This window comes from Taeniopygia guttata, chromosome 7 (genome assembly GCF_048771995.1).
Source record: "Taeniopygia guttata chromosome 7, bTaeGut7.mat, whole genome shotgun sequence".
NCBI lineage: Eukaryota > Metazoa > Chordata > Aves > Passeriformes > Estrildidae > Taeniopygia > Taeniopygia guttata.
In genome coordinates, this window is record NC_133032.1 from 1097006 (window position 1) to 1119812 (window position 22807).

At 40.3% G+C, this 22807-nt stretch overlaps 1 protein-coding gene across 1 annotated transcript in view; it reads left to right on the forward strand.

Moving 5' to 3' along the window:
- The window catches only part of BARD1 (BRCA1 associated RING domain 1), a 40632-nt gene that overhangs the window by 7286 nt on the left and 10539 nt on the right, over nucleotides 1-22807 (forward strand). The window contains exons 4-9 of the mRNA XM_002189036.7: nucleotides 3532-4502; nucleotides 11852-11932; nucleotides 12541-12713; nucleotides 19680-19788; nucleotides 21321-21456; nucleotides 22463-22555. Coding sequence (XP_002189072.5) covers nucleotides 3532-4502; nucleotides 11852-11932; nucleotides 12541-12713; nucleotides 19680-19788; nucleotides 21321-21456; nucleotides 22463-22555 — 1563 coding nt within the window. The remainder of the gene's footprint in view (nucleotides 1-3531; nucleotides 4503-11851; nucleotides 11933-12540; nucleotides 12714-19679; nucleotides 19789-21320; nucleotides 21457-22462; nucleotides 22556-22807) is intronic.

A 22807-nucleotide genomic window follows, 5' to 3' on the forward strand; every position in this document is an offset into this window, starting at 1 on the left:
GTGACATTTTTCATAACATCTAAAGATTAAGTTTTGAATAGTTGGAGTTTCTCCCTTTCCCCTTCGGTGTTGAATACTTAACTTGCAAAATAATCACTCTTCAATGAAGGCACTAATGTTGCACAGATGGTACCAAAGCTCTTCCCTTTGATTTTTAATAAGGGACTAGTTTGTCAAAGAGATTTCTCAACTTCTGTTCTGAAACCCGTAATAGAGAAAAATTTGAAAGGCACACAATGTGCATCATTATATTCCTTTGATGCAGATTAATGGCAGTTAAACCACATTTTCTAATTGCTCCTTTTTTTTCCCCTGCACTGGCCTGCTATTGCTCTATAGCAGAACTTGGAGATGGAGCTCTAGTTGCAAGGCGCTGACTATCTCCTGGTATTTTTGTGTACTCTCAACCCTTTTAACCCTTAAGAAATCCAACTCTATTAAATGTCAACTTGGCTTATTATGTGCAAATGACTTTAATTTAGAAATAATTCAGTTACTACATAGTGTAGAATGTTATGTTTAATAGGTAATAGAGACTTAATTTACTGCATTTATTATAGGCTGATTCTAATACTGTTATTGTGATGCTCTTTATGCTATTGCAGATGCTTAAAATCTAGGATTAGTAAGGAATGCTCTATTGATTTAACTTGTCTAAATGCCTCTCTGAATTTTTTTGTGAGGACACTTATGTATTAAAAAGACAATTAAATTGAAATCATAATATTAATTTTTTTCAATCCTGTTGAGATCCAAGCTCTGGCTTCAAACTCGGAGACAGCAGAGAATTCATTGGGATTGATTTTATTGGGAGCAATTTTCTCTGAAGGTACTTCAACTGAATGAACTTAGCCACCAGATAATACCCTCTTTATATAAATTAACATTTACTTATTAAATCATAAGAACAGCCTTTCAGCTTCTTGGCTCTGGATCTCCCCTCTTTATTTCTCCCTCTTGCAGCTCTCGGTCCATCAAAAGATTTGATTTTTGGGGAAAATGGATTGGCCATTTATCCAAGTTGGTTTGCCTCCTTACCTTATATGCTTCGGAAATGCAGGAGGGGTAGCAGAGTCTAAGAAAAACCAGAAAATGCAGTTTCCTCCCCTGGGTGTGCAGGGCTGGCCTCTGGATGGGGTGGATATTTTATCAGGGTATGGGGCATCTTCTAATCATGTCCCATGAGTGCCTCCCTGTTCTAGAACATGCAAAATACTCTGTTACACCTCAAGTCATGAGGAAAAACACTCCTGGGAAAGTATTTATTTGGCACGTTGTATTTTCAGCAGGTTTTTAATAACCTGACTAGTAAGCCCCTGCTTACTTAACAGATCAGTTCAGGAAGCCTTGTGGTGGATTTTTCACAGCCTTTCCTGCTGCCAGGAGCGGTACATCCAGTGTAAATGCTTCATTGTGTTCTGCTGCTTTAGATCATACTTCTGAAGGACAGTGCCTTTGATTGAATTTGTCACTTGGACTTTAAAATCTTGCTGTGCTATACACATCAAAAAGAATTCTGACCATCGTAAAATTGTTGCACAAATTACTTCTGCAAGCCAATTTTATTCTTTCTCTTTACTTGGGGATGACTGATACTTTCAGCAAGGTAAATATTTTACAAGGAGACCTGCTAGTTTGTGTAAACACTGAAGGCAAGATGAGTAAATAGTAACTTGTGTTTTATATTTTGCATCTGTTTGCAATCAAGCTCTTCCTTTTTTTAGATGTTATTGTCAGAATGAGATTGGATATGTTCTCAAGGCTAGCTAGTTCTGAGATTTCAGTCTTGATTTCAGTGTTTTTTTTTCTTGTTTGCACCAAACCCAGCCTTAGAGGAAAACCAAATAGCTGCAGTTCTGTACTTGATGATTATGTTTAGATGCCTAAAGGATTAACTAGCCTCAAGCTGTATTCTTAATGACACTTGTTCTGATGGCTTACATATTCCTCTAGCTAAATCTAATACGTAACAGGATTTAATTTGAGGGGTAAGTAGCGTAATTGAAATCAAGATTAAGGAAACATTTAACTTCACAATATTGCTTTAAAAGACAACTGTGAATGTCTGTTTTAGTGTTGAATTACTAGCTACATGGTTCTCGTTTAAGTGGAGTTTCAAATGCACTTTTTTGTGACTAAGGGATTGGAGCCAGTGTGTTTGCTGCTATGAGTTTATCCCAGCTTGCTGTGAAAAACTGGCTGTAGTTACTAACACCAAAAATAGAAGAGGAAGTATGGAGATAATAAATTAGCCATAGAAACTGAATGCATTGAAGTGAAAGTGATATATTGTTGCAGTGAGTGTCTGTCACTTTTAATAACTGAGATTTTGTATTGTTTATTTCAAGAAAGCTTAAAACCCTCCCCTCCCTTCTAATCTTGGTCTTCGTGCTGCTTCAGAAAAAAACAACAGAACAAAATTCACGTTGGTTTTGTGTTTGATTGCTATAAATCACCAAGACTTTTGTGGGTGGTAGTCCCTGAAGTTTGAGGCAACAGGAAGAAGGAGTTCTGCATTTACTTTGGAAGACTTGTCCAAATAACCTAAAATAACACCAGTTCACAATGAAGGAATTGGTAAAAAATCTGCTATGGTTCTTTTGTGGGGAAAAAAAAAACCAACCCAAAAAGCCTATTAAATTAGTGTCTAACTTTGAGGTCACTTTATACTTCTTAATTTATTCTTAAGCCATTGAAGACAGTATTTATGTCCTCAGTCCTCATTCTCAACTGTTTTTTCAACTCCTGTGCTGGGAGTACAGGATATTCCTCCATCATCCTGGTCGTTGATTTGTAATGTGCTGTGTGGTGTGATTTATAAAATTGCTCCACTGCATATTTTTAAAGAAATGTTTGAGATCATCAAAATGCTTGGCTTCTTTGAAATTATATACTGCCCAGGGGTAAAGGATCAAATGACAGGACACAATTGCTTACAGATTTTATATATATATTCCTCTGGTTCATCTGCTATATCTGTGGAATCAGTCAAAATTTCTCAGGAATGTTTGACATTTTTATAAGGATATTGTTTTTGCTTGCTTCCATCTATTTTTCCTTTTCGTCTTTGGATAAACTGCAATATCTCTTTAGAAAATTGTTTCTGTGCACTTTTGGGTATGCACGTGTCTTTTCATTAAAGCTATTTCCAAGTAAAACTCTGTGAAAACCAACTTTTGTCCTTTTCTGACCTGGTCAGAACTCTGCTGTGCACGTGCTGTGTTGTGAACCCAGACTGCGGAGGGAATTTCTTTGCCAGGATGCTCACATGCCTGATGGCTACCTGTCGCTGCACTGGGATCTCTGAGCTCCAGGGTGGCAAGTGGCCTTCATGTGTCTTCTCAGAAGGGTGACCTTGCCAGGGCTTTTAAAGCCACTGCATGTGTTTTCTCAGAAGAAATGAAGGCACTCATAGATTGTATTTAGTTACACTTCATCAATTCTTGCAGTTGTTGTTATGATCTTTTTTTTTGCTTTGTGAGGTTCTGAAGAGTACTCCATAATTATATTACCCTTTCCTCATGCACTTAGATTCAGCAGAGGATACATCCACACCAGCTGACTCAGAGTTGGAAAAAAAGAGCAAGAAGGAACAGATAAAGATGTGGTTCAGCCCAAGAAGCAGGAAGATTCGATGTGTTGTGAACAGACATCAGGCTGGGACTAAAAGCAATGACCTTGGTCAAGACACACCTTCAGTTTATGATTTCTTTCCTTCCCCTCCTCATGAAAAGCCCTCCAAGCCAACAAAAAGACCAACTCAAAGACAGATTAAGAAACATCTAGCAGACATTAACAAAGAATGGAGCTTAGAGAAACCTGAGCAGAAAAGAGCCAAGGAGAAGACTCCCAAGGAAAAGTGTGTGACCATCTGCAGTCAACCAGTAGTGCTGTTCACTGAGGAACCAGAGAGTCCTGAAGAAGGATCTCAGCAGGAGTCTGTGAAGGAAGCTGACTCCAGCAGTAATACAGAAGATGTGGAAGTTCTGCCACAGGTGGAATCCCCAGAGAAGAAAGGTAACAGTGAGGCTGTGTGCTCTGCGCGAGAGAGCAAGGAAAAAAATAGTGCTGAGGCATTGCTGTCAGTGGCAAATGAAGTTACACCTTTGAAACGTGGAAGGGAGCAATCCAGACTTCAGGGTACTCCTCAGCCTAAAAGAGCAAGAAGTGAGAGGGGCATTCCTGGGAAGTCAGGTGGGCAGGCTGATGGCTTAGAGTCACTGGAGGGCTCCCCCATCTCCCCAGCCACTGAAAAGACACCCGTCCAGACTTCCTCTGCATCCAAACTCACTGACACTGGAATGAAGACAAGAAGATCTGCAGCCCTTCAAGCAATTAACAGTCCTTCACTTTCAGAATCTCCCTCTACCCCATCCACTTCTAAGACTTGCAGTCAAGTAACAACACCACTCAGTCCTTCTGTGTTGAAATCCCCTGGCGTCAACACAATCGCCAGAAGAAATTACAAGGGAGAGACTTTGCTCCATGTTGCTTCCATCAAGGTAGGTCCATCATCTTCTAGTTCAACTTTCAGCAGTGGTTTAAAAAGACAATGTTTTAAAAATATTCTGAAAACCAGTTACTTCAGAACATCCTATTTCAGGGAGGGAAATCTCATTTTGTGATCTTTTTTCTTCTAGGTTTATTTGGAAGTTTCCAACCTGATTCTCAGATTTCATAACGAAATGACTGTTTGAATGATCAAAGATGATTGTACTTGGAAACTCAAAGCATTACAGTGTCTGTTATACCTGTGAGTTCTAGGAAGTGATAAGCATTTAAATGTTTTGGCCTTGTGTGCCAGAAAGCTGTCTCTGATTTGTCACAAGGAGTTTAGGAAGTATTTCAGATCTTACTGAGTGACCTTGATCAGTTCAGACTGAGCTGGTAGCTCAGCCAGGACAAGATCTGAGTTATGTACATGAAGGTAACTGTGAAACTATTAGTTAACTATTATATAAATGCTGAGATCCACCACCTGATGCAAGTGTTGACTCAAGGGGAATGAGGTGCTGCACCCTGTGATTCCCATGCTGAGGCCTATGTTTTGGAGGGAAGGGACAGAGCTGGGGTGTTCTCAGTTTTATGTAAAATCAGTATTATTCTTGGAATGACAGCTATCATATCTTAACCAGTTCCTGGTGTGGTAGAACTTCATGGGTTTGCTCTTTGCAGGGGCTGTCCTTGCCCATTACTTTGTGAGAGGTGTTAAGAGATGTCCCACTCATCAGCTGCACTCATGGCAGCTCCCTTCTGAGAGGTCATTTAAAAGAGTTTGTAGTCTGGCAATCTAAATGTACTTTGTGCTAAATCATAAAATACAAATGCCACGTGGTTAATAAACTGCATATACTAGAAGAATTGATTCCTCTATAAGCACCTGACATTTATATAGCACTTTTGTCTGGTGAGACAGACGCTGTTCTTGATAAATAACTCTGTCCTCTTTCAAAGGCATTCTAATAAGCCACTCCTGCTGCACGAGACCTTTTTAAATGGAAGTGTCAGCTGAGCTGGGTTGAGTTCAAATCTCGTATTTGATGTCATTAATATGGAATTAGGGGGGAGAAAATGAAACGCTGTCCTCACAGGACTCAAGAGCTTTGAAGGACAGATCTCTTGTCACCTCTTGTCATAAATCCTGCATATTCCTTTTTATTAAAACACTGTTTACAAATTACCCTTCTGTTATTTTTTGGGAATTTGTAATGAATGCAGTCATGACTGACTGGTTCTGAAAAAAATGGATCTGCCCTGACAAGTTTTCACACAGGTATGTTTTTCAGCAAAATGCCTGATGCTTCTTTGGATCACAGGTATTTCGTCTAGGAAAACAGCAACCCTGCAGCTTGTTGAGACTGGGAGTATTGGCATATTGGTGATATGCCAGTAAGGTTTCATTGCAAAGCATTTTGATGATAAATGAAAAATTAAGCAGTTCATGCTGTAGACAAAAAGGATAAACATGTTTTGATTATTGAAGTTCAGTGGTGTTACTGGCACTCCTTACTGGCATTGTCTTACTGGTACAGCCAAAAAAAAGCTGATTTACAGCTGGAGTGTGGGCAGTGGGATGGGCTTTTTCGGTCCTGTGTGTGAGTTCCCTTCGGTGTTGTCTTTTGATGTTTATAATTATTGAGCTAAAGTGGGAGATGGCTTCTGTTCCTCATTAGTTCTGCTGTGGTTTTTATCCAGCAGCTCCATATTAATTGAGGTGCTCATTAGCAAGGGCTTGTGTAGCTAGGTATGGCTTCAGGGTGATCCCAAAGTTTGCTTTGAAAAGGAACTAAAATAACATGAGGAAATTGATCCCTTGGTTATGATCTTTTAACTTGCAGGAACACTGTATGAACTGATAAAAGTATTTTGTCAAACTGATCTTGAAAATACCAGGCTTTATCCTTCTGTGTATTTTCAGTGTGGGGTTTAGATTTGTTGGTTTAGACTTGGTTGCTGGTGGTTTCTTTTTTTCTTCAAATTAGTTATGATTTTTTTCTGAAATATGCATTTCTCTTCCAGTTTCGTTTTATGGGTAATTTTTTTTTTTTGTTGTTTACACAGCCAGTAATGTTCTTCCGTGTGTGTAAAGGGAAACTGACTTGTAGCTGCCACCCTCCCCAAAATTAAGTCTAATTCTCTGGGACTTCATTAATAATAAAAACAAATATGTATTATTTTCATTAACTGTTAGGGTTTAATACCCAGGATTTAATTAAAGTTAATTGAATCATCCTTTTTTTCTTATTTAAAAGAGATCATAAGCAACGTTAGCACGCATGAAAACTAAGAGTGTTGTGCTGTTTATAATGATTCTGAAGGATTGTCCCCATTTACTACCACTACTAGTAGTTATTTCACTGATATCGAAATGATTCTCAAGAAAGATTCTAGTGTGGATGAAGTTAATGTTGAGTTAAACTAATAAATGAAAATAGATGTGACTCTTGCTGTAGGAACCAGCAGTCACATTTAACTTCATAATCATTAAAGGGGAAAATCCCAATTAGTTAAAATGCAAAATGTGACCTATTCAACTCTGACTATTCTAAACAAATGGGAAGTTGCCCCATCAACACTCTTCCACATGGGAATTCTTTTACAGTAAGAGAACAATTTGTTCCCAGGACCAGCTTTTCCATGGCAATTAAATCACAGCACGGCGCCACATAACGAGTTAGTGCAGAGTCCTAAATCTGCTGTGGAGAGAGGAACCCCCCAGTTCTTTGGCCCTGCATGTCAGGTCTGGGTGGTGCCTGTGCTTCTTCTCCTGCTTTGCTGAGGGAAGTGATGAGGCAGAGCACAGTGCAATTGTGCCACTATGGATTCCAGGGAGAGGGACCGTGAACTGCAACGCAAGAGGGTAACAGGGGACCTTAGCAGCAGCCACACTTACAAAGAGTGGATGGGAAATAGCTGGGAGAAGGCTTGTGATGCTTCAAGTTAGAAGGAAATAAGGAGTTGTCCCTCCTCTGAGGAAAGAGGAATTTGCCTCTCTGAAGAGCATCTACTGAGTTTGAAGAGAGAGGTGGTGTATTTGGGCAGTTTTGTTTACCTCTTCCAGGGACCCTTTAGTTTTGCCAGCTCATGACAGCGTTCCCTCCTTGCACTCTCGGGAGGGCTCACAGAACGGCTTCACCCATGGCTAGCCTGCTGTGCTGGACTCTTCATGGTCATTACAATTAACACAGTAAAAGAAATGTGAGGTAATTCCTTCTGGGCCTGTGAGAGTGCTTCTTTTATTGCTTTGTTACCAGTTAGCAACACATCAGGAAGGAGAGCAGAGAAGATGTGGGTTTGTAAGCATCTGATGGTAAACATCTGGATGGCTTTTAAATCTTGTTTTCAGGTGTTTGACCTAGTCAGCTGTGCACTTCCTTGCTTTTAGTACTGGATCTGTGTGTCGTGGTTGAGAGATGGGTCGCAGAAGAACATCTCCCCTCCTGGAGAGAGGTGGTCAAGGCAAATACGAGATAGTGCAATGGTTTCAAATGCAGGACTTGAAAATATGGAAACTGGCCCTGAGTCAAAGCAATCCATCTTCCCAAGTGCTGATTTTGGAAGCCTGGAAACAAATTAACATTTCTTTTTCGATAATGCTTGGTTGTTGCTTGTCTTCTTTCTGAGGCTGCTGGGTAGCTTGTTGCATGGTTTCTCTTTATTAAAGGTTAAGCATAGCTTCTTGTATGGTTGTTATTGGGGAATGGTCTGCTGTGTAAGGAATTCATTTGGATGATTTTGAAGGGAGAATCTGCAGGATCCTGGGAAGAGTTCACAACTCCTATAAGCTCTTCAGTTCATATTTGTCCTCCTTGACCATTTATGAGTTGTAAAAAATCTAGTTCCCCCACAGCTTAAACAAGAAAATGGCATTGTGTTTGAAAGGGGGTCTTTTTTGTTCATTTGTTTGACCTAAAGATTGCAGTTGCTTGATTAAATTTGTAAAGAAAAGAAGAAATATTTGGTTGAAGGAGTACAGCTTTTTAGCTTCATCTTCATGTACTGTCCTAAATTAGTTGGATCTCTCTCATTAACTGGTAGAATGTTTTCTGGTAGAATGTTTTCATTTATTTAGTAATTTGACTTTTTGATGAAAAACACCTTGATTAATGGAAGTTGTAAAGGGCAAAATGAAAAAAAAAACCTGTAAAATAGGACTAAAAGGACACTTGCAGTTCTTAACCACATGTATTAAATTCAGGACTTGAGGGAAAAGGATAAAAAACCTCCAACAACCTTGTGTAAGCCAAGCTGAGATGGTTTTCTGGTCTTATGCCAACTGTGGCTGCAGGAACGAAATTCTCCTTGGGAGGAGGAAGTGCTTAAGCCCTGTAAATGCTCCTGTCTCAGGTAGTGCCGGCTCCAGCTCTGCCAACAGATGGCCCCAGTGCCTTTCCTGCTTCTCCGGTTTCCCCAGCTCCGGGAGCTGCGGTGCCGAGGAAGAGCGAACCCGTGGCTGTACTGCCGTGTCACCACAGCTCAGCTTTGTTATGAGCGTGAAATGTCCTGAGCTTTGTTTGTTCCGAATGGATAATTCTGCATTCTGCAGTAGCTCCTGCCTCTTCAAGAGCTGGATGTAATCCTTCATTGATAATTGGATTTCAGAATAAACGCTTGCCTGTGAATTCTTAATGGTAGGAGCGCTTTTCTACCTGGTGTTTGCCTTGTTCTCTCCTTCTGAGCAAGAAGTGTTTCCACTTAACGTTTCCCCTCTGTTGCTGCAGACTGCTAAGAGGGTCTCTCCTTGTGTTCCCTGGTTATGGCTTCTTGGTGCAGACTGGTGATTTTCCTGCTGCATCAAATATACTCAAGGAGCTAAATGTGCGAAATTAATTTCAGCATTAGTCAAAGCACATCTTTATGCAGCATGTTGGAATTAGTCATTCCATAGTAATAGGTGTAGTTTCTTCCGGTCTCTTGTTGAGGGAAGACATGGAATTGATGTATTTGTGTTTGGGATTTCCTCTGTGGTTCTTACTCTTTCTTGTTTAGAGTTTAGCAAAGCATTTATTAGCTTATAAACATCAGTAATTCCATCAACTTTGATAGAAGCGGCCAATGTGGAAAATAACCGAGCCACTTTTATTTTTACTCCTGGATCACAGTTATTTGGCTTGACTTGTCATCTAAACCTGCTATCAGCCTCTGGAAGATCCAGGCAAAATGGCAGAGGCACCTATGGTTGCATTTGATGATCTTACGGTCTTTTCCAACCAAAATGATTCTGTGATTGTGGTCCTGCTTGCAGGAGGGACTTGATAACATGTCTGTTAATGATCTGCCACTTGAAATTTTGTTGTCTTCTTTTTTTAGCTAAATGTTCACCTTATGGTGACTGACTGAAGATCCTCTGAGGACATAAAAGGCACATTCTCCTGGCTCTGTTTTGTTAACATCTCTCTTGTAATCCTGATTGGCAGCGCCCATCCAGTCACTGCACAGCTCATGACAGCTTTCCCTCCTTGCTGTCACTCTCAGTGCTCAGTGCTGGGTGTAGGAAGCAGGTTCCATTTACAGATGACATGATGACAATATTTATCTTCTGTAAGCAGCAAAACATCAATTTTCTAATTTTGACGTGAGCCTGGATTTAAGTCAGGGGATGTTGTCAGTCCTGGTGTCCACACCAGCAACGTTTCCTTTGATGAAGCCACAGCAATGTTTTACAAATCGATGCTCACATAACTGATCTGAAAAGCTGTGATAGTATCTGATGCCCACACAAATTATTAGCTGTGCTTCCTGCTTTAAAGCAGTACTCCTGAAATGTCAAACCCTTTGCAGTACATGTTTGCAAACTGAACTTTAAATGATAAGCTCAGCTCTTGCTCATTATAGATAATTGTGTGTTCTCTCTGTCGGGAAGGATCTTAATGCTGAGCGCTGTCTTGGCTGCCTCTGAGTAACTCCTCAGGTTTGATGTATGCCTGTTACCTTGCAACCATAAAAAATATGCTGCTGCTAGAATCTTTTAATTGCTTTGAAAGGTAACATTTTGCTGGGACATCCAGATTGTGAATATAATGCATGAAATTTATCTCTGATGTGTTAATTTGCTTGATGGTTGTAAAGCCAGTGAGTCTCAGCATTTATTTTGGTGAATTTTGAGTTTGCAGTTGTTGCTTGCTGGATTTCTTTTTGCAGTGCAGTCTGTCTTAATATTTTTTCTGACTTAAAGAGTAAAGATTAAAGCTATTTTGTTTTTTCAAAGAGTTTCTCAGTAGCAAAATCAGATTAAGTTTGTTTTTATTTTATTTAAAGCTTAATATAATCTTCTCTCACCTTTTCCAAGGCTTGCTGTGATTAGCACCTAGGCATTCCCTGACTTTCCAGTACTCAAAGGCATTGAACTTGATATATAATGGATTAAACTTCTGTCTTTCAGATTTTTTTTTATATTGTATATTTGACCTTAGCAAGGGCTACATCCCAGTTTATATGTTTATAGTCTCTTCATTTGGGATCTCAGTACCCTGGCCTAGGCAAAGTGTCAGCAGTTGCCTTGAAACACTTTATTTTGCCTAAAATAATAATTTAGGCCTGCACTGCAGAGATCTCCTTGCCTCAGCTTCCACAGGCACCTTTTTACCTATTTATAGCTGCATCTGGATATGCTCCAATCTTATTATCAACTTTGTTTTTCAGGGTGTCAAAACCTCTGATTCACAAATTCTGCCCTTTTGTTTCCTTTGCCTCATCTCTATTCAGCCTCTTTTCCTTAGTTTCTGCATAAGTTTCCACCCTTTCCACACCTCCTTGCTTATAGTGAAAGCTGAGTATAGCATTTTTCCAAAAAGCAAATTAAAACTATTTTGGTAGATAACTGTCAGAGGACATGTCAGTGAGATTCAGCATAAAGTAGTAATTGCAGTGTTAAATAAAGCTCTTTCTTTCGTGGAAAACCAATTTCTAGAAGCTTGTCAGGCTTATTAATTTATTTCACCTATGTTTTCAGACAGTTATTTAGATTAGCTTGAAAAAAATCCAGTCTGAAGAACGAGGAAATTCTTGGTAAATGTTCCTGACTCTAATCCTTAATTTTGACTGTAGTGGACAGATTGCAATTAGCACAAATGTTTCCATTTATTTTGAATTAACTCTGTTACATGCATAGTTTTTATCTAGAAATATGTATTTGTGTAAAATGTGCGGGTGGTTCTAAATGAGCAGCAATGATTAACTGTGGTCTCCAGATAGGTTGAGCTTTTGTTATCCTTACAATATCTACATGGAAGGCTTAGATCATTACATTTTTATTACAGCTAAATTTATAATTGTGCATCTCTCAAATTTGTGTTGTATCTCTGTAATTTCTTCATTACTTTTTCTTAACTCTGTTTTTTTCCCTGTGTAGGGTGACTTAGCAGCTGTGGAGCAGCTGCTGAAAAATGGTGCAGATCCCAATGTCAAAGATAATGCTGGTTGGACACCACTGGTGAGTGTTGAAGACTTCTTTCTGTCATCTGTCTTATAATCAGATTTCCCTTCATCCCTCTATTCCTCTCTGCATAATTCTCTGTCACCTAAATGTGTCTGAAGGGAGCTGAAATATCAAAGTGAAGAAGTGATGATAAACAAGGTTAAAAGAATTCATCAGCAACCACTGACCTGTCCAGGTGTCATTCTCCTTTGCTGGGGTGTAGGGCAGGCCATGAAATCGATCAGCCTGTGACTCTGCAACTAGCATAACTCGAAAATGATCAATTCAAAACAATGCTGTGTTTAATGGGTTCCTAATGTCCTCAGTGGTTTGAAAATATATCAAGTAGTGGAGTGAAAAAATTGCTCGATTGAATTACAGAAAATAAACAAAAGGTTCTTTTCAACCATGACTTCTTCCTCTCCTGCAGAATACTCCTGATAGCCTGTAATCTGCAGGGTTTTGTTCCCTGTGGTCTAATTTGCACACAGTTGGCCTTTGTTCAGTTCTTCTCAGGGCTTTTTGTCAGTGCTGGGTTTCCAGGTAAATTCCTGTCAAGAATGTAAGGCAGTCTTCCTGTGAGTTCTGCTTCACCTGAGCTCCCCCTGTGGCTTTCCCCCCAGCACGAGGCGTGTAACCACGGGCACAGGGAGGTGGTGGAGCTGCTGCTGCAGCACCGGGCGCTGGTGAACACCACGGGCTACCAGAACGACTCCCCGCTGCACGACGCCGCCAGGAACGGGCACGTGGCCATCGCGGAGCTGCTGCTCCTGCACGGCGCCTCCCGGGACGCTGTGTGAGTACATGGGAGTGCTGCTGGCGTTTACCACGGCACAGCATCCAGAGGGGATGTTAACTGAATATGAAACAGAGCTAGCGATAAATGTGGTTTGTATGAAGTGAGGGGGTGGGTGTTAAATGTGTGCTCTGCTGTGCTTACCAGGTGGGTGTTTCTTTTCCTTTTGGTTTTGTCCTAAGATTTTCTGAGGACGCCTGAGTCATAGATAGCTGGAGTACTGGAAAGGAAAGCAACAACATATGCACCCTAATCTTACACTTTCCTGTTGGCATCTTGCTATAGCTGCTGTCAGCTATAAAATGCTGAGCTAGATGAGTTTTGAACTGCTACAGCTGGTTTTTCACTTTTACTGTCTCTTTACTTTTACTACATTACTTGGTAGCAGAAGGCATTTTGCTCCAGTCTCTTCTGTTTTCACAAATGACATACACACAGGCTGAGGTTTGGGAATTTTCACTTTTGCCTTTCTGGATTAAAGCACTAATCCTTGGTACACCCTTTAATTAAAAAAAGAAAAGAAAAGTAATATTTTCAGTTGACTCTTCTATACAGGTAAGTCTCCTGAAAACTTTGGCATTTGTGTATAGGAGGTGCTAAAGAATCTTTCAGTGTATGAATAACCCTGCAGCCTGTTAGTATTCTGGGCACTAAATGTAGTTTTAGGTGTTGTACTGTTGTTGTGCCAGGGCCTGTGTGTATAAATTTGAGTTGTGTATAAATCTGAGTCCTGTGCAACTTGTCAATAGGAATATGTGTATAGAAACACAACAGGATGATGTTTCTGTGGCAGCCACATGAAGAAGCATAAACAAGTTCAGCTTAATCACTTCAGCTCTCAATATTCACACTCCTGAAGCTTACAGAATTAAGGTGCTTTGTGGGAAAGCATAGGGTTTTCATAAAGTCCTAATCTTGAATATATTAGAGTTTAAAAAACAACAAGACAAAGCTGAAACAAAGCAACAAGACTGACTCAACTCAAGACTTCAGCACGAAAAAGTAAAACAAGGATCAGTTGTTCATCTTCACATTGTTCTTGAGCAGCAAGGACCAGTGCATCTGGAAAAGCTGACAGCTTCAGAGATTTTCAAGCCTCTTGAATATGAGGAGCTGGTTGTGTCACGTGCATTTACCATGTGTTTGTCTGGTGTTTGAAAGCACATCCAGCAGCTTTGCTGTGGGGTTGTGGCAGGATTTCAGCTCTGGTGGATTTGCACAGCCCAGGCTCCAAATGCCAGCCGTGGACTCTGCAGGGCTCCTGTTAGCCTTGGTCTCTGCTGCATGTGCTCACACAAACACAGGTCAAGCTGAACCTCTTTCAGCTCATTCTACATGAGCAAACATGACTCTGTTGAGACAGAAGCTTTTTAGTCAGGGAAGGGGAAATTTATGTAAACTTTAAGCCCCGCTTTAACTTTTTGCTTGAATGTAGATAATTATCAGTTAAAATCTCTGAGAACAAATGTAGGTGCCATTAATCTTTGTGTAATTTGTCTTGGTGCTGTTGCACAAATTCAGTCCTGTCCATCCCTCCTGGAAAAATTTCTAGATCTTCTGTAGGCTCTCTATCTCTGGCTGAAATGCCACCATGTGCATTGCAGTTGCACTGATGATGGAAAGGGGTTGGGGTTTTCCCTCCCCTGTTTTTACAGAGAGAATTAAATCCACAGAGAGCTAGGTGTACAAGCCAAGTGTTCAGGCTTGCCCTGCTGACCTCTTCCAAATGCTATCAAGAAACAATAGAAACAAGAACAGTGTGTCTGAGGCTCCTGAGAATGCCTCATGCCTCCCTTCCCTCCCGTGCCCCAATAGCTTCCAGCAGTGAATGATGCTGGGATCTTTCCCTGGATCATGACTTTGCAAATCTTACATGGTGTTTTTGCAGCCACTGCCTCTGCCAGCTGTAGTCCTAATTAAGCAGTGGTTGGATTTGGCTAGGTAAGTGGACTTGAACCTTCTTGCATATAGAAGGTTAATTCTTTTTCATTTAGTTAATTCTTTCTTCCTAGTAGATGCAGATACCCTTATAATGGAGTCACATCTGCCAAGAAGCTTGTTTTTCTTCAGTGACTTTTTCTCCTAGATCTCTGAAACCAGCTGACCACAGTTGTGAAAGCAGGAGATGAGAACAGGGTGATCACTTAAAATGGTGCAATTACAGTTAATTTCATTATGGCTAGTTGTAATTGGCATCTTTGTACTTAATGTTCACCTTCACATTATTATTTTATGTTTTTTACAGTAGAAATTGAAGCAGTGATGAGTAGAACTTGCATCTCCAAGGCTTATTTTCTTTATGAGTGCTTTAACTTGAGAGGTGTGCAGTGTGTGAACTAAGACTATACCAAACCAATTTTGTCAAACGGATAAATTGGGTCTAATTTTAGTTCACTTTTTTCTCTTTGGTGTATAAAACCCTTTCGAGTCCTTTTGTAGGCTCTTGAGGCTTACAGTGAATTAACTTTCAGCCAAGGAGAGGGCTCTCCTTAATGTGGTGGGATAAAGTGATTCTTCTGTATCTCACAGGAGCAGGGAGGAAAGTTTGATTAGCTCACTGTGGTTACTTAAGTGTTTTACTTTAGCTAAGCTAAGTAAAATGTGAACATGATAAATGCATTCAAATGTTACTTGGGACACCATGAAATATATAGTGTGAAACCTCACAGGAGTGACTGATGTCTTGCTGCTGTCTTAACAGTAGAATTAACTCAGTTTTGTGTCTTAATGTCCCTTGTGTGTTCAATAGTTAATCTACTGGAACAAAAACAGAGTTTGCATTGAACAGCCTGCTTAGGGCAGTAGTTTGGAAATTTAGCATGATACTCACTTGTGCCAGGTGAAATTTATTTTAAAGGTGTGCAGTAATGACTGACAGCAGGTCCAAAGGCAGGTAAGACTCACTGGTCTGTGGAGGGATGTAGGATTTATCTGGAAGCTACAGCTGCTTCCTGGGAAACCTCAGTGGGTGAGGTACAACCCTATCCACAGAGCTGAGATTTTGCCATTTCAAAATTAGATATCAGATATTCACAGACCCATCAAGTGGGTACATTCCAAGTGCCTTTCAGGCTGTATTTTTCTCCTTTCATGTTAACTTGTGCATTAAGAAATAGCTCTGTATAACAGGAAGCAGCCACATATCTTTTGGACCAAGCAAGAACAGATGAGGGCTTCCTCTTTTGCCAGAAATTAATCCTGGGATTTCCTTATTCCTTGGCAAAATTTCTTTTTGGAAAGCTGTGAGATTTAATAGTTGTGGCACTTCAGTTGTCCACAACTTCCTTGAAGTTTTCCCTGACTGGGGGAGATACAAACTACAAATGAAAAATATTGCATGAACCAGTGGACCTATTAATTGTCCTACTGGTCCTGTTAATTTTTTTACATTAATCTCCTACACATAACTAATTTTTATTTCTATGTCTTTTTTCAACATGCTTGAATTCTTTTCTTTGCTTCACAGCAAGCCAAGTGATTTGAAAAATTAGATCTGTGCATTTGCAATTTCACAGTACTTCCTAAATGCTTTCACTCAAATGGGCTGTCTTTACAGTTCTTCATGCACAGTAAGTTTAGCATTAGTAAAAACTGTTGTCATGCTCTATTTTTTAGGTGTAGTGGTTGTGAGTCTGACTCTGAACAAACCTGTGGGAATGCTTAGGGCTAGACCATGGTCCTCAATTATGAATAGCACAGGGACGAAAATTATTATAACCTGCAGTCATTCCAGGAGTCATTAGACCCATAGCACTGATGTAATTTTGTCTCCTTATTCTGAGTCAAGATAGTGCAGGTCTTTGCTGCCTAAGTAGAAGACATTGTGTGAACTTCCTGCTGACATTAGGTTAATTAAAATCCTGGCTCTGTTTGGATATCTCAGATGGTCTTTCTGGCTACACAGATTAGGGTTTTTTTCCCCTCTGTCAGGTTCAGGAAAGGTTTCTACTTAGCACACTCCTAAAATCCAGGTGCTGCCTGGAGAGCTCTGAGCCAGTTAGATTTCCACATGGGAGTTGGTGGTCTGAAAGTTAAGAGACCTGGCTGCAGGATTTCCATTCACTCCTGAACTCTTTTGTGGGGCTGGGGCAAAACTTGGTTTGTGGAGCTGCTTAAAAGTCCTGATTACAAAGAATTACAAAGTATTATGTAATTTCATGGAAAATCATACTCAGAAGATTTGGTTGAGTTGCTCTTCACTGGGGTCCTCTTTGTTTTCAGAACAGCCATCTTACTCCTGGATTGGATTTGTTCCAGCTGTAACAGCCCCCTACTTGTTAATTGGCTAACAGGAGGCTGCTTGCACCCAAATGTACATATGACTCTGGAATGTTTAAAAAAAACTTCCAGAAAGCCCACTTGCCTTCTGGTAGAAAGAAGGATGCGCTGGGGACCTTGTATTCCAGCTTAAACACCTCGCTCATTTCTCTCTAGCAGAAACAATTTTGTCTTCCTGTTGAGTCTGAACTCATCATGTGCACTGGACCCATTCCCAACAAACCCAGATTTGTAGGAGGAGCACACAGAGTTATTGGTATTTCTGAAAACACTGTTTGTGTGTTAGGGTGGATGTAATATGCATGTCTAATTTGGTTTTGAATATTGGGTAAAAATTAGTCTTAGAACAAAGTGAATGATTTCCCTTCTTCAGCTGGGTTGGATAAAGATGGATGTGAACACCATTTCCCTAAAGCTTGTTTCCCATTCCTCTGCCTTACTAAAAAGCTACAAATATAGTTTTCATCCTTTCTCTTTGAAAAGTAAATTACAGCACTATCATACTTGAAAATCTGTTGTTAGGATGTGTTCCTGGGATTGGTTTTTATTATGTAAACCCTCTTTTCTCCTCTTTCAGCTACATTTCACACTCTCCTTAAGCTCAACAATCTGTTTAGTTGTAAATATTCTAGACTCTTAAACCATCTCTTGTGCTGGTGTTCCTTTTTCAGACCTCAGCTCCAAAGATTGTCACAATTTAACTATGCCACCTTAACATGCAACAAATAGCCCTTCATTCTTCAATGCTGGATAATGATGGGCCAGCATATTACACCACTCTAGTAAGAAGCAGCTAAAGCTTAAAACTGTAGGAGAAAATTGTAAGTGAATACAGAAGGAGGAGCTGGAGCTGGTATTTGTACAGTTCAATTGGCGAAAAATGTTCTGTATTTAACTAGGGTGGTCTGTGTATTTTTCTATGGTAAACATTCATGAGTTTTTTCCAACAGTCAAGAACCTTACTGTGCCTTTGGAGGGAAAAGCACTCCCAAATCTCTACTACTGACATGCAGGGATTCCCTCCCCCTGCTTAGCTGACAGTGAAAGGTCAGCCAACTAGTCTAAAGGTGACTTTTGGGGTGTTTGATGATATGTTTATATATTTCCCCTCCTCTCTGGATGCATTGTTCAAAGGAACTGTATCTTGCAGCAGTTTGAGTTGAATATTGGCCTTATTTAAAGAAAGGGCAAGAGCTACCCTGATGATGCATGACAAAGGAGGAACAGCATGACAATATTTAATGGGCTGCAACTCCCAGGCCTGGGCAGGGATTTAACCAACTGTCTTTCAGTCTGCAGAGTTTGTATTATGCCTGCACTGTGCTCATTAGTAGCACAGAAGAGCTTGGGATGGTAATAGTGTAAAATACCATCCTGGGCTGTTCTGTGGGGGATTTGTGTGGATTGTTGTTTTCCCCAGGGGCTGTGTTAGTGAGCAGTGCTCAGCCAGGGGTACAGAAGGGTGCTGGGGTCAGACTCATCTGTCAGCTTAGTGCTGGCCAAAGCCTCCTACTTAAGTCAGAGCGGAGACTTAATAACTTGAGCTGCTCTTTGGGCTGGATTGGGTTATGGCCTTATGTGGAATTCCCTGTAAAACTTCCCACTCTGCACAGAAATGTGTGGCCAAGAGAGAGCTCTTCAAAGCTGCAGTGGTCCTATGACCTCTTTAAATGTTTCATTGTTAGATGACTAAGCTTGCCAGGTTTCAGACTCTGAGTCAGGGCTTTGTTCTCAGGACGAGCTTCCCCTCCATAACGAGCTCTTATTGTGCCTTTGGAGAGCCAGAGCTGCCTGAGGTGGGCAGAAGAGGATCAGCTGCAACAGCCATTATTGCCACAAAGGGCAAAGCAAGTAGAATCTTTCCCCAGAGTGCTGGCAGAGGCTCCTGTTTGCTAATGGCAATGATACCTGTTCTGCAATTTCAGGCTTTCATCCCCTCACTACTGTCCTGCAGCAGCAAAGCTGTGTGAAGAAGAAATTGAAGCCATGGCTGAGTTTGATGTGTTTATAGCAATCGCCTCTGTCTGAGGAGTGCGAAAAGAGGAAATCAGTCTGGAAGCACAGCTAATAACTATGAGGTGCCACCTGCAAATCAATAGCTTTGAACAAAATTGGCAAACCAACTAAAATCTGACTGAATTGGCTATAATGTGTTCTGTGGAACAGTACACCGATGGAAAATGAGATGTACACTCAGATTTTGCAAGTGCAAGGGTGCTGTAGTTCCCAAGTAGGAAGCAGATAGCTTTTCCCATAAAAGTACTACCACATCAAGCTCCCATGTTTAATACACTACAGAGAGTCTTCTGACATGTCTTTTATGGCAAATGGATAAGCCAAAAATACATTTCTTGGTTATATGACTGCAATGAAAGATTAAAGCTGAAATTTCTGGGTCTTGCAAATGATATCAAAGTGCATCTTGAGACAGTTTAATAGGGACTGTGGTTTGTTTATTTAACTGAACATTCTGCTCTGAACATCCCTTACTCCTCAGCCGAATGCAACAGCTTGTAATTCAGCATCCATCTGTCTTGGATGCAATTCTTACTTGAAGCTTTGTGCTTTTAGCTGAAATTACATATTAATAAGAAAGTGGGAGGGAAAGCTGCCCAGCTAATATGCTTGGTTAGTTAAGAATCAAGTCACATTTTATTTACTTAAACCCATCTGTGCTTGTTTTGCCAGTAATATATTTGGTCTGCGGCCTGTGGACTATGCAGAAAGCAAAAAGATGAAATCTGTGCTAATGTTACCGCTGAAGAATGAATCATTTTCACTTAACCAGACCTCTGAGGTAAATGTCTGTGTGGGTTTGATTTTGTGTTTTGCTTTTTAACAAAACAACAAGCCATGAGTTCTTCCTTTATATATTGAAGGCTTGGATGTAAATACAGTACATCACCTCCCTTACAGGGAGATTTAAAATAGGCTGGGAAGCTGTCTTGGACAGTGTTTCTAGGATGTATGTGGAACACTGACAAGCTATGAAGTTCTGTGTTACAGCTTTATGTGGGAAGACAAAAGATGTTTCTTGTAATGTGATTTTATTATAGAACAATCCTGTGTTATTCCTCAAGTATCAGTGCTTGAACTTTGCTATTGATGTTTTTTTTTTTGCATATCTAAATTTGTTCTGCTTTCCAAACTGTCTGCAGGCAGCAGCAGTCTTTGTTCCATGTGCTTTTTGTGTGCCTTTAAGAGGCTGTTCCACTATCATCCTTTGTCCAACAATGGAAATATCAGCTTAGCAGTAGAAAATAGCTTTTGGGAGATTGTTCTGGGGTTTTTGTTTTTCTCTTCCTTTGGACAAAGACTTCTCAGGACTTGTAACCAGAATCAGGTACTCAGATTTTAGAAGTTACTGTGTTATGAAATGCTTTGTGCTTCCTAATGGAGGAGGATTAAGCTGACCTGGCTGATAAGAGCAGCTCATATCTACTCCAGCCCCTACAGCCTGCAATGATCCTTCCTAATTGAGGTCACAAGGTACCCAGTGGCCAAAAGTAAACTGTTGCAGCTAAACCAGGACTAATGTGGCTGTTCCTTCCACCTGCAGCAAATGCAAGATGTAGCTCATCCGTGCCAAACAAACCATTTTGGTATTTGCATTTGCCTTGGGGTGAGTGTGTGCCATGGCATGGCTGCTGGCTCACATGGATGACTTGATCCAGAGCCTGAGGCTGGGGGGTAACTGGATCTCAAAGGTGTGTTTGTGCTATGGAATCTGGAGGACTTAACAAAATACAGGAGCTGAAGTATCCTACCCTTGTCAGCATAAAGCTCCTCTTACCTTGCATTAATACTACCCACATCAAAAATCCCAACTTAAGCACTGGTTCCTTACAGGGTAAAGTGTTAGGGACTTCTACTAAAAGGAAATGTAGATATTAATTATATAGGTTACTCAGTACCCCAATACTCAGTATATGGTGTTAATATTTTGCTAAAAGTAGGAGGTTTTACTACATAATTGGGATTTTTATTCTCTTTCAACACTGCAGTCTGCCAGGCTGTTTACACAGTGTTTAACCAGCTCTATGTGTGCACCCCAGTGTCTTGAAAAAGCACCAAAGAGGGCAAGAGAGGAAAAACTGATCCATGAGATGTTTTGGTACTTTGCATAAGCTAAATGAAGTACCCCTGAAGCTTTTTACTTGTGGAGCTGATTTGTTACATGGAGATTTATTCATGGACCCTGTTCACTCAGCTTGCCATGGATTGTGTTTCAAAATGCTTATTCTTTAAAAAGAAAGCTGTCCAGTAAATAAGTTGCTTTCCTTATGTTCACAAATACTCAGCTTATTGCAGAATTTTCTGTTCACGCAGGCACTGAGCTCCAGCCAGCCAAGAAATGGACCCCTTGGTATACTGGGGAGCAATCTTAGTGTGGAGCAGCAGAAATTGCTGAACAAATTAGCAACAGTCTTGAAGGCCCAGAGGTGCACTGAATTTAATAGCAGAGGTATGGAGTCTTGAAATGTCTCTGTCCAAATATAAGTTACTACAGTTCTGCACTTTATCGTTTAAGATATTACCTGCAACAGGGCTTTTTATCACTCCTGGGAGGTGCAGTTTCTGAAATCCCTGAGTTGTAGCTGCACTGGAGTGATGGTGTGTTTTGCATGTAAACACATATAAAGCTTGTCTGGCTATCAAGGCAGGAAGTTTCTGGGGGAGCCGCAGTTTGGCAGTTTATTGTCTGTTATTTAAAATCCCAAAGTCTCCTCAGAAACCTCTTCTCTTTACACCCCTTTTACCAACTATAAGGTCTCTGCTTGTGCGAGACATCTTGTAAAGATTTTACTCTCCAGAAGTGAACCTTGGGCAGGTGAGCCTTAAGAAAAGAGCATGACATTGGCTGAAAGTTTACATGTCTTCTCACATGCTACCTTCCTTCAGATTTTGTTCTTCATTAAGATTGGTGAACCCAAATTATGGGGTTTGGTGGAGTTCTTTTCCCCTCAGCGAGGACAGGAATATTATCCAAATCCCTCCTGTTTTTCTTTGGAGTGCTTGTGAACAAAATGCTAAGGTAATTTCCCCCTGCCATATTTCACTTCTGGATTACTACTCCTGAATTTGGAGTGGAGTTCTGTTAGTTTTGTATTAAAGCAGTGAGATCCTGTAGTAAGATTCCTGTCAGAGTTTAATATAACTAAAAGGATTGGAAAAAAGAAATGCTATCCTATAAACTGGAGCCTCATTTGAAGATTTAAATGTTAGTGTAGAACTATAAAACCATAAGTTTCCTTTTTCACAGCAAGTGTATGTTGAAACCCACAAAATTTCTAATAGCTCTTCTATTAACTCAGATCATAGTCTCAAAAATCACTTCCTTGTGCTGGAAAGAGTGGCTGATAAATTATTATAGTCTGCTTATTCTTTAAATAATGATTGATTGCTTTTCAGCCAGGCATGGTTCTGATTTTTCTGTGCTTTTAGTTTTACTGATGTAATCTTTCTCCTAGTAACTCATCTTGTTATCCCTGATGTTCCAATGCCAACTACTGTCAAATGCATGATGGCTGTTCTGACTGGATGTTGGGTCCTCAAGTTTGAATGTAAGTATTAAATATGTGGCACTCCTTGGGGTTTTTAAGCAGAAATTGTAGATGGGATTCTAGAGAAACTTTTTTTTTTTCAACAGCCGCCCTAATAGCAATGCTATCTTGACACAAAGTGCAAGGGATTATTTTCAAATCTCATTAATGACTAGAAATTTAGTTACATATATTTGATTAACTACTACTTCCTTAGTAAATGAGTGCATTTCATCATTAGGTGTGTTGGATAGATCATAGCCTTAGTATCAG